Genomic DNA, 18,191 nt, shown 5'->3' on the forward strand with positions numbered 1-18,191 from the left:
TCCCTGCCCAGCGGAGAGCCTGCTTCTTCCTCTCTCTCTCTGCCCCTCCCCCTGCTCATGCTCACGCTCTCTCTCTCAAATAAATAAAATCTTCAAAAAAAAAGATAAAAGTCCAAAGGACTCAAGTACAAAGATCTACGTAATTCTTAGATTCTATAGACCACAGACATAAGTTTAAATAAACCATTAATTTTACAAAGATTTATAAAAAAATTAAGTGTATGCAAGATAATACACAGAGTTGAAGGCTACAGAGGTGAGCATATCTCTGTCCTCCGGACTTCTCTATTGAGTGGCAGAAGCCAACACAAAAGGGCACCACCTACAAGTGCTATCTATACTTGCATATCCAGAGATATCTACGAGGCACTTAGCCTAGAGCAGGAAGGCAGGGACCAAGAGCATGAGTGTGCTCAATGGGACCTTGAAAGATGAGAATGCCAGGTGGCAAGAAGGATGGTAGAGTTAACTTAAAACAGAAAGTACAGCAAGTCTAGAAACAGAAGACAAGGCAATGAGGATAGGGGAAAATACATTAATCTTAGCGATGAGGAGAAGTAACATTGCCAGGGGAGTGGGAGTTGGGTTTCCAAACTTACAGCTTTATATATTCTTTGAATTGTGAGATAATGTGAGAATGAACTGGGTGGGGATGGAGGAAAGATGCTTGAGAAGTAGTAAAAATGAGAAAATAACTTTAGGAAATAAATCGCAACCTGAGAAAATAAATAGGTTATTTTTAGAAGTAGAAGAAATTATTCTAAATTACTTTGTTAAAGAAAAATTTATCTATTTCTGCCCTTGAAATAATTCTTTCCATTTCCTCCTCCCCTCTCTCTGTGTACAACCTGACTAATGCTGTATACAGCTGTCTCACTCTGACCTGCCTCTTCTCTCTGATTACTAAAATGCTACTCATTATCTAGCAAGCAGGCCAAGTTCTATTCTTCTTAGGAAGTCTTCCCAAAAGGATCACCATATCCTTTAATGCCTTGGAAATCTTGACTTTTGGTCGGTGGGAGGAGAGAGGTCTGGAGTCCTCAGAGCTGGGGACATAAATTCAAAAGTCTATGAAGGCCAGGTCAAGAGGTTTGTATTATAAAAAGAAATGTGGGGCTTCTGGCCAATGGAACAGTACAAATCCAGCCTACACATATAAAGCACACACACACACACCCTCAGAGGTCAGGCTGCCTGACATTCTGTCTGAATGGATTTTTTTTTCAATGCCTTATCAAGAAGTCCTTCCATAGGAAACCTAAGATGATTATCTAGCCTAGAGGTTCTCAACCAGGGATGATTCTGCCCCACAAGAGAAATTTAACAATGTCTGAAGACACTTTTGGCTGTACAGCTTGGGGAAAGGTTGCTACTGGCATCTAATGGGTGTAGGTCAGGGATGCCGTTAAACATTCTTAAATGAACAGGAAAGCCCCCTATAACTAAAATTATTTGTCCCAAAATGTCAATAGTGCGAAGACTGAAAACCCTGATTTAGCCACCATGTAAATTCTTGACAAGGAATTCTTTTATTTATTTTTTAAGATTTTATTTATTTATTAGAGAGAGCGAGCCCATGTGCGCAGAGGGAGAGGGTGAGAGAATCTGAAGCAGACTTCATGCTGAGTGCAGAGCCCCACGTGGGGCCTGATCCCATGACCTGAGCCAAAACCAACCGAGCCACCCAGGAGCCCCAACAAGGGGTTTCTTTTAAAGAAGCTATTCTTCTATCAGGCAGTTTTCATTGCCAGAATTCTAGAGATGAAATTAGCTTCACTGCATTTTCCGCCCTTTGATCTTAGTTCTACTTTCGGGTCACTTCTATTTTCTCTAATATATATATATATATATATATATATACCAGGTCCATACATTTCTCCGTTACTCTAACACATAACACATGTGAACTCGACTTGTTTTAAGATGGCTAATATATCACATTTCTTTATGTGTCTCAAATGTTACTCCCTTTTCATAGTATTTTCTTGAGAGTATGAAGACCCTGGCTGAAGAAGAATACAAAACTAGAACAGAATAATTACACCTTTTATGAGCCAATCTTACATAACTTTCTACAAGCAGCAGTACTACCCATTTTTGCTGTTGTCCTTTTCTCAAAATAGAACTTTAGGAATTCTTTATTTGTATCATGTATTTATTTCTTATTTGACACGTGAGCAGACATTACACCTAAGGGCTTCATTACAACTTTGTATTTCTTCTTAATCACCAGCTCCCTCCTTCATTTTTGCTGTTCTTTAAAAGTTTCAACCAATGAATCTCTACTAGTTTCCTAGAGTGTTTCCCCCCCCCCCAACTGGGGATTATTCATAACTGTATAAATAAATTTAAAATCTTAGAATCTTTTTACTCCTTGTGTACCACATTCCAGTCAATAAGATATACTTATGGTCAAGAAATGTGCTTTTAAACTGATCTTAAAATCCATTAAAAAGAAACTATGATGTAGATCTGAGTTGTACCTTTCTTTTTTCAAATCATCAGGCACTGTCCTAAATTCCGGCCTATGAGATGCTTTATATCTCCTGTGTTTGGCAAGAGGGAAGGAGGAATGAGAGGATATGACCAACAAGACACAGATGATATCAATCTAGCAAGGTAAGTATATTATGAACACCATGCTATGAATCTGATGTATTCTGGATACTAATCTTTTGTCAGTTATACAGGGTTGCAAATATTTTCCCTGAGTCTATGGCTTGTCTTTTAACCTTGTTTATGTTGTCTTTTATAAGTTTTAAATTTTAATGCAAACATCAACCTTTTCCCTTATGCCTTTTAAGGGCCACATAAATCTTCTCATAGTCACATTTAGATCATTAAAATATCTAGAATTTATTTTTGTGTATGGTATGAGATAAGGAATCTAATTTCATTTTTTCCTCTCAAGGACAGTCCAATGTACTAGCATTTATTATACAGGCCATCCTTTCTCCACTGATTGCCACCTCTGTCCGTGATTAAATCTTTCTATACATCTGGGTGTGTCTCCGGGTTCTCTATTATGTTCCAACTGGTAGAACTACCTATGCCTATGCCAGTTCCACATTGTTTTAATTTCTGAAGCTTGATTTTAAATCTTGGTATCTGACAGGGCAAGCTCATCTTCACGATTCTTTAAGATGGTATCCATGCTTCTAAAAGTTAGCATTTATTTGTTAGATTTCATGTTGAGATTTTGATTGGAATTCTACTGAATTTAATTAATTTCAGAACAACTGCCATCTTTATGATAGTCTTTCCATTCACTAATATCTTTACTTGGATCTTTTTTTGACTTTCAATTACAATTTATAATTTTCTAAGTCTTACAAATTATGAACATATTTTGAAATTATATTTTCTAATTGGTTGTTGCTTGAAAAGGATTGCTATTAAATTTTGTTTTTCCCCCCTAGAAACACTGCTGAACTCCTCTACTGATTCTAAGTTCCTTACAGATTCTCTTGGATTTTCTATATAAGCAGTTGCATTGTTTGCATAAGATTATTTTGTTTCTTTGTCATGTTTGCTTTCTGTATTTCAAAATCACTTAATTTTTAGTGTGCCAATGATATTCTTTTTTTTTCCTGCACTAATATAAACTTATTCACTTAAAATATACAACCCGTAGAAAGGGCAGATGTTCTACCTCAGCTCACCAATTTGATCCAACTATGAACTTACCTGTATAACTTTATATATTTAAACCTCAATTTCTTGATTTTTATCAGGTACTTTATTGCCAGCCCACAGCCATTTACCCTTCCCTTTTTCCTCAATGACAGCATAGGGTTTTTGTTCAGCTGATTATCCCAAATCACACGTCTCAAGGGGCAACCTACATACCCTAAGCCAATCCTTGCCCGCAGTTGGGTAAGGGTGTACATAGGACTCTGTTCTGGTTAGTCAGATGTGTGAAATTTAAAAAAAAATTTTTTTTGGTCCTTTTTTTTTTTGGAGTGGTAGGGAGTAGAGAAGGAGAAGAACCTGGAAAAGATTTCTTGGCTTTTGAAAAAAGATGGGTAGGAAAGAGTCATCTTTTTCCTGTTAGTTTTGTTTACATGTAATATTTGTAACCCTGGGAGCCATTTTTCTAGCTGCCAATGATTATAGAGTAAAAAGACAGAAAGAACCTAAGTCCCTGATAACATTCTGGAGCCTCTGAGGTAACCACACCTTGACCTCTCTCTTTTGTATTATCTCATTATCTGAGTCAAAATGCTTTTTTAAAATGGTTTTACTACTTTGAATGGGTCTTTTTTTTCTTCTCTTGTTGCTGAAAGCATCTTAACTGAAATACTGACAGACATAAGCCTTGGCCAGACCTTTTCACAGAGGGCCCTTAAGTGGACAGACACAGAAGACTCCAAGCATTTGCAGAGTAAGAGCCACTGCGGACTGAGAGCCCGCTGTTAGAAGAATTTATGGTCCAGAAGCCCAACAGCAGGTCTGGCTGCTGAGGCTCGTTAGGTAAAAGAGTACTGGCTTACGTGCAGTGTAAACTGTTTTGTGTACTGACATATCTGGGGGCTTAAAATTTTGTGTTAGTGTGCACCAAATTTTGTATTTCTCTAACTTGATGGATATTTCACTCTGTTGGGCTACCAAGGTCACCAAACTTTGGACATGCTTCCATATTTACAGGCTACAGGGAGCCACATACACCTGTCTGCATCCTTATTACATGTGTACCCTTTGCATTGCTACTCTGCTTATCAGCTGCTTCAGGAGCAAATCAAAATAAAAGCAATGTTTTTTGGGGCGCCTGGGTGGATCAGTCATTAAGAGTCTGTCTTTGGCTCAGGGCGTGATCCCGGAGTCCCGGGACAGAGCCCCGCATCGTGCTCCTCCACTGGGAGCCTGCTTCTTCCTCTCCCACTCCCCTGCTGTGTTCCCTCTCTCGCTGGCTGTCTCTCTCTGTCAAATAAATTAAAAAAATCTTAAAAAAAAAAAAAGCAATGTTTTTTCTAAACTATGTGTGAGTGATTATTTCACACATTCACAAACCTGACCTAGACTGTTGATCTAGCATTGCTCGATAAGCCTTTAACTTTAGTCAGTATTTACTGACTCTATCCTGTAAAATGAGAAAATCAGCACACCTAGGTTTTCCTCTACTTTTCGGGATAGCCCTTAATTACTTACTACTTGCACTGTTATTTCGCTTTCCAGGTGTGTATGTTTGGAATGCCCCAAGCTGACTGTAAGTTCTAAAAGTTGCCTGTATTTTTTACTCTTTGTATTCCTCATGGTACCTAGTATATCTCCCTAAATATGTTTTGTGAACACTAATTTTGTGAACTATAAACATTTCTTATTCTTGTGCTCTCTATTGAATAATGAATGACAAGTTATAACAAGAAGTAGTTTACCTTCAACTAATACTCAGAACATATTACTATTTCTTTTCTTTGTTTCTCTTTCCTTTCCTCTCTTCCCCTAATTCCTTTCTGAGTTCTTTTTTTTTTTTTTTTAAGATTTTATTCATTGAAGGAGAGAGAGACAGCCAGCGAGAGAGGGAACACAAGCAGGAGGAGTGGGAGAGGAAGAGGCAGGCTCCTAGCGGAGGAGCCCGATGCGGGGCTCGATCCCGGAACGCCGGGATCACGCCCTGAGCCGAAGGCAGACGCTTAATGACTGAGCCACCCAGGTGCCCCCCTTTCTGAGTTCTTTATTCCACCCCAACATTTTAGAAATTATTCCTTTCTTTGCTATTCTACCATTAATAATTTTTTTCTGTCTCATCTCTTCTTTTCTCTCTCCCTTTCATCACCTTCTTTTTAAGTGGAATGGAAACTCATTTTACATTATTTATTGAATATAATTTCATAATAATAGGTAGTATTTATTGTGTTACTGCACACCTGGCACTGTGCTAAGATCTTTATATGTACCATCTCACTCAGTCCACATACCACCTATGAGACAGAGGAACTATTTATTACATTTCTTTTATGGATATAATCAGAAATCAGAGGCTTTACAAGGGTAAATAGTTTGACTGTCAAACTACCTAATTAAGGTCAGAACTAGGACTCGAAACTAGAGCTCTTATAACATTATATAATATTGCCTTTCTAATATAATTTAGTTCCTTCTTTTCTGAATTTGTAACACTCTAGGAAATTGCTTTAAATAAAGAAAATCCAAAGCAATATACACAGATGGTTTAAAAAAATACAAAAAGATTAATAAGAAGAAACAACAATCTATAGCCCTGGTCCTGCCTGCCAGAGACAATACTTTTTTTTTTTTTTAAGTAGGCTCCATGCCCAGTGTGGAGCCCAACACGGGGTTTGAACTCATGAGCCTGAGATCAAGACCTGGGTTGAGATTAAGAGTCAGATGCTTAACTGACTGAGCCACCCGGGCGCTCCCCAGAGACAATACTTTTAACCATTTGTTTTTTTGGTTCTTGATGCTTATCTCTGTATTTGCTGCTTATACAATCTTAAATATTTATGCCATTATACCCACTCATTACATGTCATAAGAGGGAAGATTTAACTCACCCAACTCCCCAGGATCCCCAAACTATCCTTTCCTCCATTCTCCTAATACAATAACACCACTAAGCTCCAATCGCTCCAACTTCAAACAACATAAATTTCATTTTCTGTTCCAGCAATCATTAACAGTATCTCTTGGAGCACCTGGGTAGCTCAGTCAGTTAAGTGTCTACCTTTGGCTCGGGTCATGATCCTGGGGTCCTGGGATTGAGCACCATGTCAGGCTCCCTGCTCAGTGGGGGGCCTGCTTCTCCCTCTCCTCCCTGCTCACGCTCTTTCTCGCTATCTCTTTCTCTCTCAAATAAATAAAATAAAAAATAATAGTATCTCTTGATGCTCTACTTTATAAGTTAAGCTACATATTTCTCCTTATTAATTTAATACTAATATGATGTTCATCCTAAGTATTTTTAATCTCAAAAACCAAAATTAAATTGCTTTTAAGTTGTGAGTCTCAGAGTACTTTGTTACGAGCCAGCTGTCTTTAACTGAATGAAAGTCTCCTGTATCTTATCCTAGCAAACCAAGGATGGTTTTTTGAATTTTTCATAAAGGTTGTGGGAACACTTCCAACTGACCCTTTATTCTAGCCACCGGGCTGTGTTAGTATGGCGCGAGTCAGCACGGGCCTTTACCAGCGCCACCTGCTAACCAGGACGACTCACCTGCTGTTGCCCCTGCAAGCGCTGCTGAAGCTGAAGCCGCAGCTGGTTGGGCGCGGCTGGAGGTCTGTTCAGAGTCTGCCGGGGCTGCATGCCCATGCCAGGCGAAAAAGCGCCTCGGGGAGGTGTCACTTGGACAGGCAGAGTCCCCAGTGAAGGTTTTTGCCTGACCATGCCTTGGAAAGGGCTAGAAAGATTGGCAGTAGGTGAAGGAGAAGAATAAGGCTGGGAATAAAGGTTGGGTCTTTCTTCCATCATCAAAGGTGGTGTTGCTTGTTGTGGTGGAAATCTCTCTGATAAGACATCTAATCCACCTCCCTGTTGGAAAATAAGCCAGAACATTTTACAAATAAATTACTGCCAATAAATGACATGCTTCTTTAGATAATCTTGGATCTGAGAACATGTTATCTCTAGAAAGTATTATTATAAAATATTATGCTGAATTCATGAAGCTAAGACCTTGCTACCTGAAGGAATCACTTATGAAAGTTACTTCTGAAATGGAGTAACAAATTAACTGAATATTTAAAAATCTCAGAAAAGAGTTAAAACACAGGCTAAAATCAATGGAATGAAGCTAAAAGGTTTGAAAAGAACCACATCGCAGGGGCGCCTGGGTGGCACAGTGGTTGGGCGTCTGCCTTTGGCTCAGGGCGTGATCCCAGCGTTATGGGATTGAGCCCCACATCAGGCTCCTCCGCTGTGAGCCTGCTTCTTCCTCTCCCACTCCCCCTGCTTGTGTTCCCTCTCTCGCTGGCTGTCTCTCTCGCTGTCGAATAAATAAATAAAATCTTAAAAAAAAAAAAAAAAAAAGAACCACATCGCAAAGCCGAAGAGTCAACAAATGTTACATTTGGTAGTTTGCCATGAGAAGCAGACTATTAAAGGAGGGATAAGTGAAGCATTTTTCTATCTCAAATACAGAATTCATGCTTTCCTCTTATTCGGAAAAAAATTCATAGTTGGCCTAACAGAATGCCATAGCTACAGCTTTTAATATTGATAACTATTATTCATTGTAAAAAATCTAACTTAAACTGTGACCTGGTGTGTGTGTGTGTGTGTGCGTGCGTGCGCACGCGCAGGCATGTGCACACCTATACACATGTGTACATAACTGAAAGTTTTATGAAACATAACTTCCCCTTTTCGTGGGCTATGCATTCTGATATATTCTACTACTTAAAAAAATGTCGGTCATTTGATTTTTCAACCTGACAGTGTGAAAAATACCTCAAAGTTGGAGTATCATGGAATATACAGGTTGATAGCTAGCATGAATGAAGGATAAATTAAGTCCTAGAATAAGAATGATGATATAAACCTGGATTCTATTCTAGGGGGAGCCTCTAAGATTCTGGTTCATAGTGAAAGACTAAGACTTTCTAATTCTAACTATTTCTAATTATTATGACTTTTTTTGTTTAAAAAACTCACTTGATAACTTTCACAAGAGTAAGTTATAAAACCACTTAAACACAGTGAGAACAATATTGAAAAATCTTGCTTAAAAATAATTTTCTAGCTTCTCAGGATTGTTCATTTAAATAACGCCAATTTTAATAAATACCTGGACGAGTTTGTCAATTCCCAGAGCTCTATCTAGTTCAGCTAGCTCAGTTTCATCTTTGCCGCTGAGGAAGGACACTAGCTGTTCAAGAAGAGCCTTCTCATCATTTCTTCCTTCTACTGTTGTTGGTGGACAGAGAAGCTCATCTAATTGTGAACTAATACACTGGCTATAGAATCAAAAGATAAAAGAGTTTAAGACTGATACAGCAAATAAGTATTCAATCTCAATGACACACATACATATATATGTGTGTGTATATATATATATATATATATACATAATACACACATATATGCAAATCTTGTTCTAGAAAATTCTGTTGAGATGGTTTTTCAACCAATTCTCACGCAATGAAATGTTCTATACTTATGTACCGAAATTTACAAATGTTCTGTATGTAGCTTGAATATATTCTCACTGTTTTGTCAATCACTGAAATTTGCTTCCATATTCTTTCTCTTAGCTTATAGAAATAGCTTGAAAAATTAACCAGAGTTAAGAAAGGGAAAAGAATTCTTGATGAAAGTCAAAAATAAAAATCAATCAAAATCTTAAGGAAAAAAATCATCTAGCCTATAGTAAGATTTATTCTATTTATACTTAACTTTCAAAGATGATCAAATCGTACTGATAACATAACATGATTACCATTTACAAAAGAAATCAAACTAGGAAAATGAAACATGCTCAGTGTTAAACAACAAAAAACACTATTGATTACATGAAGGAAATACACAGTCTAACCCAACTGATGCCAACTGATGCATAAAACTCAGAAATATATAGAAAATAATAATAATAATACAAATGTAATTATAAGGAATCTTCTTTGGGGAAGGTAAGTGGGAATACAGTTCATAGTTAAAGCTCTAAGCCACACTCGACACTGTCTAGTCATCCTTTGGTTGCTATGCATGAGATGTACTCTAATGTTTTGGAATGGAGCTACTTATGTCAATTAAGAAATTAAATTCTAATCAAGATGGGACACTGAGTAGATGTAAAAAGTACTTTCCCTTCTTATACCATCTTGCTCCAAAGAGAAACACTGGACAAAATAATTATACAACTAAAAGCTCAAGAGCTTTTATAATAATTGATATACTGAGCTCAATTCATCTACAGGTCTCAGAAATTTTAGAGTAATCAAAGCAAAGCAAGAGATGAAAAAGAAAACAACTGCTGCATACTACATCAATCTTTTGGTAATTACAATACATACTAGCTTTGCAGTCACACAGTAAATAAATCTGTTTAACGTGGTATCTTCCTCTATCCCTCTTTTCTCGTTAAACATTCACTTCTACTACTATCTCACAAAATACCAAGGTAGGCTGGAATCCAGTTTGGGAAAACAGTTCTTTGTTGTTGAAGTTGGTATCTGATATTTTATAAAATAGGAAATGTATTACTCACTCTTCTGGCTTATTCTGATTTACAGCAGTCACTGTATTATTTGCCCATGGAATCTGATCACCTGTTCCTGGCTGTCCAAACTGGTTATCAATTGCTTCCAATTCCAGCTCCGGTAACCCTGATTATAGAAGAAAAGGTAAGAAGTCAGTATCACAAAGGAAGATAAAACAACAGTATTTTTCAGAAGCAATATGTTGTATAGAAGAATGATATTTCCCCTATAAAATATTATTTCAAGGATACAAAGGTCCCTTATTCAGAAACTTAAACCGTCTAGAATGTGGCCACATAATTACCAGTGAGAAACTAAGAAAAAGTTCTCTGAACCAAAGATAATCTGATGTAAAAAAAAGTTCGCACATAAGTTGATGTTACCATAAGGAGAATCACTCAGAACTTTGCCAGAAATTATTTCTTTTCTTTCTTTTTTATTTTTCTTTTTTATTTTGATGTTTTAGATCTTATTTTTAAGTAATCTCTATACCCAATGTGGGGCTCCAACTCACAACCCCGAGATCAAGAGTTGCATGTTCCATTGACTGAGCCAGCCAGGTGCCCCCAGAAATGATTTCTTTTAAAGATAATTATAACAATTTTGGTTAACTGCTTTCTCAGTCTGTTAGGACATCAGAATCCGCTATAGGTAGGGACAGTGCTACCTTGACACAAGAGTGGCAAACACAAGATAAAATAGGTTCCATAACAGGCAGGAACAGAAACTAAATAGCATGGCAGTCTGGCATCATTCTGAAAATGGACAAAGCCCTGCAGCTGTTAACTGAGAACAGGGCTATATAATAACAGTGTAACAACCGATGTTTATGATGATGACAAATGAAGAGAGAGGTTTAGTTATATTTTATAATGGAAGAAAATTGTATATGCATTTTAGGAGGTTTTTGTTTAGGCATTTTTGGGAAAACCGGCATTATTTCTGTACTCTTTAGACTAGGAAAAATTGTAAATAACCTAAATTCCAGAAATTTAGGGACTGATTAAGGAACCATGGTATAGATATTTACTGTGTGCCATTAAATGAAAAAAAAAAAAAACCCATAAACCAACACATTATGTTCCGAATGATTCTAGTTTTATAAATTATTTCATGTATATGAATAGGAAAAAATTCCAAAGGGTGTATATATCTTTGGTCGATTTTAGGTTCTGAGATTAAGGATGACTTTTCTTTTTTTGACTTTTTTTTTTTAATGCTTCCAATGGTTATCTGTAAATTCTGAAATGGACATATATTAATTAATTATTGTGATGAGCTGAACTGTATCCCCCCAAAATTTATACGTTGAAGCTCTAACTCCTAGTAATCAGAATGTGACAACTGTATTTGGAGGTGGGGTCTTTGGAGATGTGGTTAGGTTAAAATAGGGCCGTTAAGGGTGAGCTCTAACTCAACAGGACTGGCGTTCTTAAAAGAACAGGGGATTAGGACACAGACAACACAGATAGAGGGATGACCATGACACCACAGCAAGGAGGCGGCCATCCACAAGCCCGTGAGAGGCCTCAGAAGAAACCAAGCCTGCCAACCCCCTTCACCTTGGACTTCTAGCTTTCAGAACTATGAGAAAATTAATTTCTGTTGTTTAAGCCACCCAGTCTGTGGTATTTTATTATGGCAGTCCTAGCAAACTAATGTGATTTTTTAAAAAACAACTAAAAATGCCTTGGAGTTATTTTATTTATTCTATTTTTTTTTTTTTTTTTTTTTTAGAGAGAGAGTGCAAGCGAGCATAGGGGGCAGAGAAGGAAAGGGAGAGAGAGAATCTTAAGCAGGCTCCATACCCACCACAGAGCCTGACGTAGGGCTTGATCTCATGACACTGAGATCATGACCTGAGCTGAAACCAAGAGTCAGACATTTAACTGACTGAGCCACCCAGGCGCCCCACCTTGGAGTTTTAATAGAAAACATAATTAAGTAGAATTTCTCATTCTAATGAATGGAGAATAAGTAGATTTAAGAATGCCTGAAAAAATGTGTTTAATGCTAGATAATGATCATTATAACTATAGAAAACATGTTAGGTTCACTTTTATGTGAAATATACTCAACATTTAGTATGAATGAAGTATAGGAGTCCAAGTAAACACATTCATTTCTAAATGCAAATAATTATAGCTTTCAATTAAACTTGTCTTCTCTCTCGTGACAAATGATAGAAAAATCAAACTCTGTAGAATTCTGAAAAACAGAGCAAAAAAACCCACCAAACAACACCAATCACAAATAATGATGGGAAAGTAATCACTTAATTTCTACCTTTATTTAAATCAGAAAGTTGGTCAAAGATCATCTAAAGCGTCCCATTGCTCTACTCCATACATTAATTCCTCAATCATATTCTATTTCAGAAATCTAACCTAGACAAAATTAATTCTATTTAAGAGTCAAAGAAAATTTACAAGGCTGTCTACTATCAATACTGGAATATAAGATAGTTTATTTGACTTGGTAACAGGACATAACAGTACCTTGTTTTACTAGTCTTGATGGGGAAAATCTTAAGAAAATAAGTTGGATAAAATTTCTCAAAATGAAATAAGATTTATGTGCGAAGTTTGAGGACTAGGGAAAAAAAACCCCAAACAAATCAAACTTTGATTCAAGTAAAACTTTTGTTTGGATAGGCTTTATACTTAAAAGAAGTAAGTTTTTATTCTAAAAGTCATCAACAACCTCTTAGGATTTCCTTTAGAAATTTATTTCTACAAAAAAATCAAGGATTTCCTGGAATGTTTTAAGAAATACATGTTATCTTCTCTTAGTCTGGGGAATAAACCTACTATTTTTGGTCATGTTTGTGCCCTTTCTCAAACATGAGTAAGTATGTATATATGTAACCCAAGACAGACACAATAACTTGTAAAGGGAAGCATCGATGTATCCCCAGTCCCTGTGTTGGAGAAGGGCAGCTGAAGTGGGTAGAAAACAAGCCCTTAGGGATCCCTAACTGAGCTATTAACCTTTCTTATCATCTTTGCAAAGAGCTCAACATCATATTTTCTCCATTTAAAATCTGCTTAGGGGCACCTGGGTGGCGCAGTTGGTTGAGCATCTGATTCTTAATTTCGGCTCAGGTCATGCATGATCTCAGGGTTGTGGGATCGAGCCCCCTGCTGGGCTCTGCATTCAGCACAGAGTCTGCTTGAGTTTCTCTCTCCCTCTCCTCTGCCCCTCCCCTGTGCTTGCTGTCTCTCTAAAATAAATAGATAAATCTTTTAAAAATCTGGTTAAAAGGAAAATTATTATCTCCATTAGCCACAAAAAAGTTACAGTAATAAAAAATTTAACAATTTCTACACACAAGTAGAAAGCATTCTCTAACCATTAGAGTGGCTTTTGCACATTCTACTCCTCTAACAGTTCACTATCTAGTGATTCTGAGGTTCAGCTACTTTCTTCAGGCGTTGGTAAAGAGGTTTCTGGTTCAGTTTTGTGTTACATTTGGCTACTGTAACAATGCACAGCAGTTACAATGTTTTATTTTTCTAAATATGATGTAGACAAAGGATTAATTTATTGAATGTAAAAAATATATCCTACAAATCATAAGATGAAAATGGAAAAACCCAATAGGTAAATGGATAGAGAAAATGAACAGGTCACATGGCAATCCCTGAAAAATGATCCAACTAATTTACAAAAAAAACCCACCTCACAGATTAAAACTATACTGGGATACTTAAAAAAACCAAACCATCAGATTGACAAAGATGTGAAAGCATATAATTCAATGTCTTAGAAAGGATGTGTAGAAAGAACATTATCCGTTAGAGTGTAAACTGACAAAATATCTAAGAAGGGCCATTTGGCAAAATCTATTCATCCTTTGACCAAGCAATTCTATTTAGAAATTCTATGTCAGATATACTCTCACATGTGATAAATGATCTCTACGTAAGATTATTCATTATAGCTCTATAATAGCAAAAGATATCTACCAAGAGACATAACACACTAAAAAGGGGGAAATTAAAATAGATTTTTTAAGTACTGAAAATGCTTTATGTGAACCTCATTATTTTTAGAGTTATACTATTATTTTAATGTACTAGAAATTAATGAGATTTAAAAATTAATCATCTCAGAATGTGTAGGTTCACCAAACATAAAATCATCCACAAGATCACTCGCTTTTTCCAATGAAATTCTCAAAGTTCAAATATTTTTGGAATTCTTCTAGATCTATCTAAACTAGTATACAAGTCCCTCAAGAAAATATATCTCCTTATAGTTAGATCTAATTTTGGTTTGGATTTAAAAAAAGAAGTATTATTCTTTTTGGATCAACAAATTTGGCCCCAAATAACTCTAGAAAAATATCAGAAGTCAAATCCACCCTCAGAGGACAGGGATTTGAAGACAGTCAAAAGGACATAGCAGAGGGGCGCCTGGGTGGCTCAGTCATTAAGTGTCTGCCTTCAGCTCAGGGCGTGATCCCAGGGTCCTGGGATCGAGTCCCGCATCGGGCTCCCTGCTCCACTGGGAGCCTGCTTCTTCCTCTCCCACTCCCCCGCTTGCGTTCCCTCTCTTATTGGCTGGCTCTGTCAAATAAATAAATAAAATCTTAATACAACAACCACCACCACCACCACCATAGATATAGATGACAAACTGATGGTTGCAAGCAGAGAGGGGAGTGGGGGATGGACCAAATAGGTGAAGGGGATTAAGAGGTACAATCTTGGGGCGCCTGGGTGGCTCAGTCATCAACCGTCTGCCTTCAGCTCAGGTCAGGATCCTAGGGTCCTGGGATTGAGTCCCGCACTGGGCTCCCTGCTCCACTGGGAGCCTGCTTCTTCCTCTCCCACTCCCCCTGCTTGTGTTCCCTCTCTCGCTGGCTGTCTCTGTCGAATAAATAAATAAAAAATCTTAAAAAAAAAAAAAGGACATAGCAGAGGTTTTGAGGGTACTGCCAAAGAGGCACACTGTACATAGTTTGATCAATAATACCCTCCTAAATTGTCTCTTGATGTGCTCTGGTAGCACATTTCTAACAAAATTATTTAAATCACTTGGTCACACTGCATGGGTGTGTGGTGTGCATATCAACAGGATGTTTTGAAACCAGGCGGACTGAGATTTAAATACCGATTCTGCATGTACTAAGTGGAAAACTTCAGGCAAGTTTTTGTATTTTTTTTTTCCTTTTCATTCTCTGGTCCTTCATTTTCTCATATGTAAATAGACCTAAGGAAATGTGCCGGTTCAATGTGGCAGATTTATCCCTTCTATGTTATTTTCCCTCCAAAATTATCTCTGAAATAACAAAAGAAATAAAAAGGGAAAAAAATAAATCTCCAGCTGAAGGAAAGGCAAAAGAAGTATTATGGCAGCTGACTCAAACGATGACGAGTTTCTGAAAGACAAAACAGAGGGAACAAACCAATGGTAAGACTTCAACGAAACTAAAAAACAACAAGACAAAGAGAAGATTCTCCAAGAAGGGGAGTTTTCCGAAAAGAAGCCCAGAACAACTCCAAGCTCAGAGGTCACTGGAGCGGGTACAGAAACAGGCCACAGGCAACCGGGCCACTGAACAGCTGCAGCAAGCTCCGCCCCACATGCAGACGACTCTGGCATCTGCCCCTGGGATTAAAGAGGTAAGAGCATGACTTGAGGTGGGAGTTCTGCCCAGGGAATCTCCCAGAGTGGGTGCTTGGGCTGCCACGAGGATTTCCCCATCACCAAGCCCCACTCTCTCACAACAGCAACACAGAAACAGGGCTTCTATAATCAGAACCTCCATTCGCTGCCAGAGCAAGAGGGTTTCTCACTTTCGCTAAAGACACACTCTAGCTACCAAGATTGTTCATTCTCAGCCTTGGTCAGTGTACATGGACAGACAGTGTAAATGCACTAGACATGCAAGAAAAGTCAATGGCAGGAAAGAGAGCAAATTTAACAAAGAAAATAACTTCAGAGAAAAATAGATTCTTACAGAAAATGGACAAGGCCTAGAGCAAGTATAATAAATGTATCATCACACAGATCACAAGGTTTCTCATACCCACAGAACGTAATGGATTCTTGTGAGAAGAAACATAATTTCTAGAAATTAAACACACGATAGCATAATCTCCTCCAGTCCTGTCCTGGAGGAGATTATGCTAAGTGAAATAAGTCAAGCAGACAAAGACAATTATCACATGGTTTCACTCATTTATGGAACATAAGAAATGGGAAGATCGGAGGGGAGAAGGAAGGGAAGAATGAAGGGGGGGTAAACAGAAGGGGGAATGAACCATGAGAGACTGTGGACTCTGGGATACAAACCGAGGGCTTCAGAGGGGAGGGGGGTGGGGGATTGGGCTAGGCCGGTGATGGGTATTAAGGAGGGCACATATTGCATGGAGCACTGGGTGTTATACACAAATAATGAATCATGGAACATTACAACAAAAACTAAGGATACTGTATGGTGACTAACATAACATAATAAAAAATATTATAAAAAAATTAAAAATAAAATAAACACACAAAAGCTGCAATTAAAAGAACTCAATAGATGGAACTGGAAGGCAGAATGGATATGATTGAAGATTCAGTTTTGATCTGGAAAATGTGGCCCAGAGATTTTCTCAAAATACAGTGCAAAAGGGCAAGGAAAAGAAAAGGTAAGAGAAAAGATGAGTGCCATGGCAGAGAGACCCAGAAGTTCTGACTGGTGTACCTCAGGTGGTGACTATACGACGGTGACTAAACTCTGTCCTACTCTAGGCATTTGTACTTGACACAGTTCAGCTTAAGACTCAAGACTAAGGAAAGATGTTTGATTTTCCCAGATGGGCACAAGGTCAAGACATGAAATCAGCCACTCAGTGATGGACTCTGGTTCTAGTAAAAGGTAGCAGTGGTGAGCATAGAGACTAGAGGAGGCAGAGAATTAGAGGTTATTCTCTTCTTTACTGGATACGTTATCATATTTTTGTCCCAACTTCTTTTTCCTTCACCAATCCTTTACTCTTTTCCTTTATTCTGCCCAACTTGTTTCCTTAGCCTTATGCCCCCTGAAATCTTACTTTCTTTCCCGTCTATATGGAATTCCACATTGTAGACTGGCTGTCTGCATCTATCCTCCTCACCCTCCTTTACCTCAGGATCTTCCCCTTCTATGCTTTTGGCCTTTTCCAACACTATAGCACAAGGTTTAACAGACTCTGGCCTATTTATATACTTTTATACATGGAGCTATATTCAGGGGAGGAAATCTCAAGAGAGAAGCAAGAGCTATTTGCCTCAGGACAGACTATGAAGGAAAAATACTCTGTTTTCACAGGCCTGCAGAGCTAGAAAATCCTTTCTTTTTTGTATTAACTTTTTAATCAAATTAATACATGCACATAATTTTTAGAGTCAAGACCAAAAGGACCATTACAAATAAAAGCAACTTTAAGCTTTACCCCTTTTAATCCTTTGGTTATTTCCCTTTTAATGGAGGCAGCCATTCTCAACTTGTGTAGCTGTCTTCTTTGGCATATGCCTATTTATGTCTAAATAGGCATTTGCTGCTATTCCTTGATGTCTCAATTTGAGATTACTGACCTTCCATTGTGATAGATAATGTCTTAATTTTCCCACACCTACCTTTCCTACTACCTCTTTTCCCTAACAGATCACAGTTTTTTTATAAAATAAAAAGTTAATACTTAGATTCTTATGATTATGCAAATATTACTCATTACAAAATTACATTGTGCACTATGTTCAAATCTCCTTTCTTGTACCATGCTTTCTTTTTCCTGGAGTTAGCGACTGTCTTGTTTTTTCATCTGCCTTGCTTTTCTAGGGGAATCTTTCAGATGCTTCAACATTGTTGACGTAAATCTATCAGTAACCTTCTCTATAAACTCAAAGAGATCAATCTCATTTCTCCCCTAGAAGCCTCCTTTCCAGAAGATTCAGATTCCAGTCTGTATTGGTTGTTCCTTAATCTAATTGATCAGCTATCATTCCCGGATTTCCTTTCAGATCCTCTGTTTCCCATGGACCTTGTATCTTTCTCT

At 37.7% G+C, this 18,191-nt stretch overlaps 1 protein-coding gene across 7 annotated transcripts in view; it reads right to left on the bottom strand.

Moving 5' to 3' along the window:
• NCOA1 (nuclear receptor coactivator 1) overlaps window positions 1-18,191 on the bottom strand; it is a 239,325-nt gene that overhangs the window by 28,205 nt on the left and 192,929 nt on the right. For all 7 annotated transcript variants that reach the window (XM_087863808.1, XM_087863810.1, XM_087863811.1 and 4 more), the window contains 3 exons: window positions 10,167-10,284; window positions 8,748-8,916; window positions 7,178-7,492 (listed from right to left, as the gene is read on the bottom strand). In XM_087863808.1, coding sequence (XP_087719934.1) covers window positions 7,178-7,492; window positions 8,748-8,916; window positions 10,167-10,284 — 602 coding nt within the window. The remainder of the gene's footprint in view (window positions 1-7,177; window positions 7,493-8,747; window positions 8,917-10,166; window positions 10,285-18,191) is intronic.

This window comes from Ursus americanus, chromosome 7, assembly GCF_024610735.1.
Source record: "Ursus americanus isolate L20-20 chromosome 7, mUrsAme1.1.p, whole genome shotgun sequence".
Taxonomy (NCBI): Eukaryota; Metazoa; Chordata; class Mammalia; order Carnivora; family Ursidae; genus Ursus; species Ursus americanus.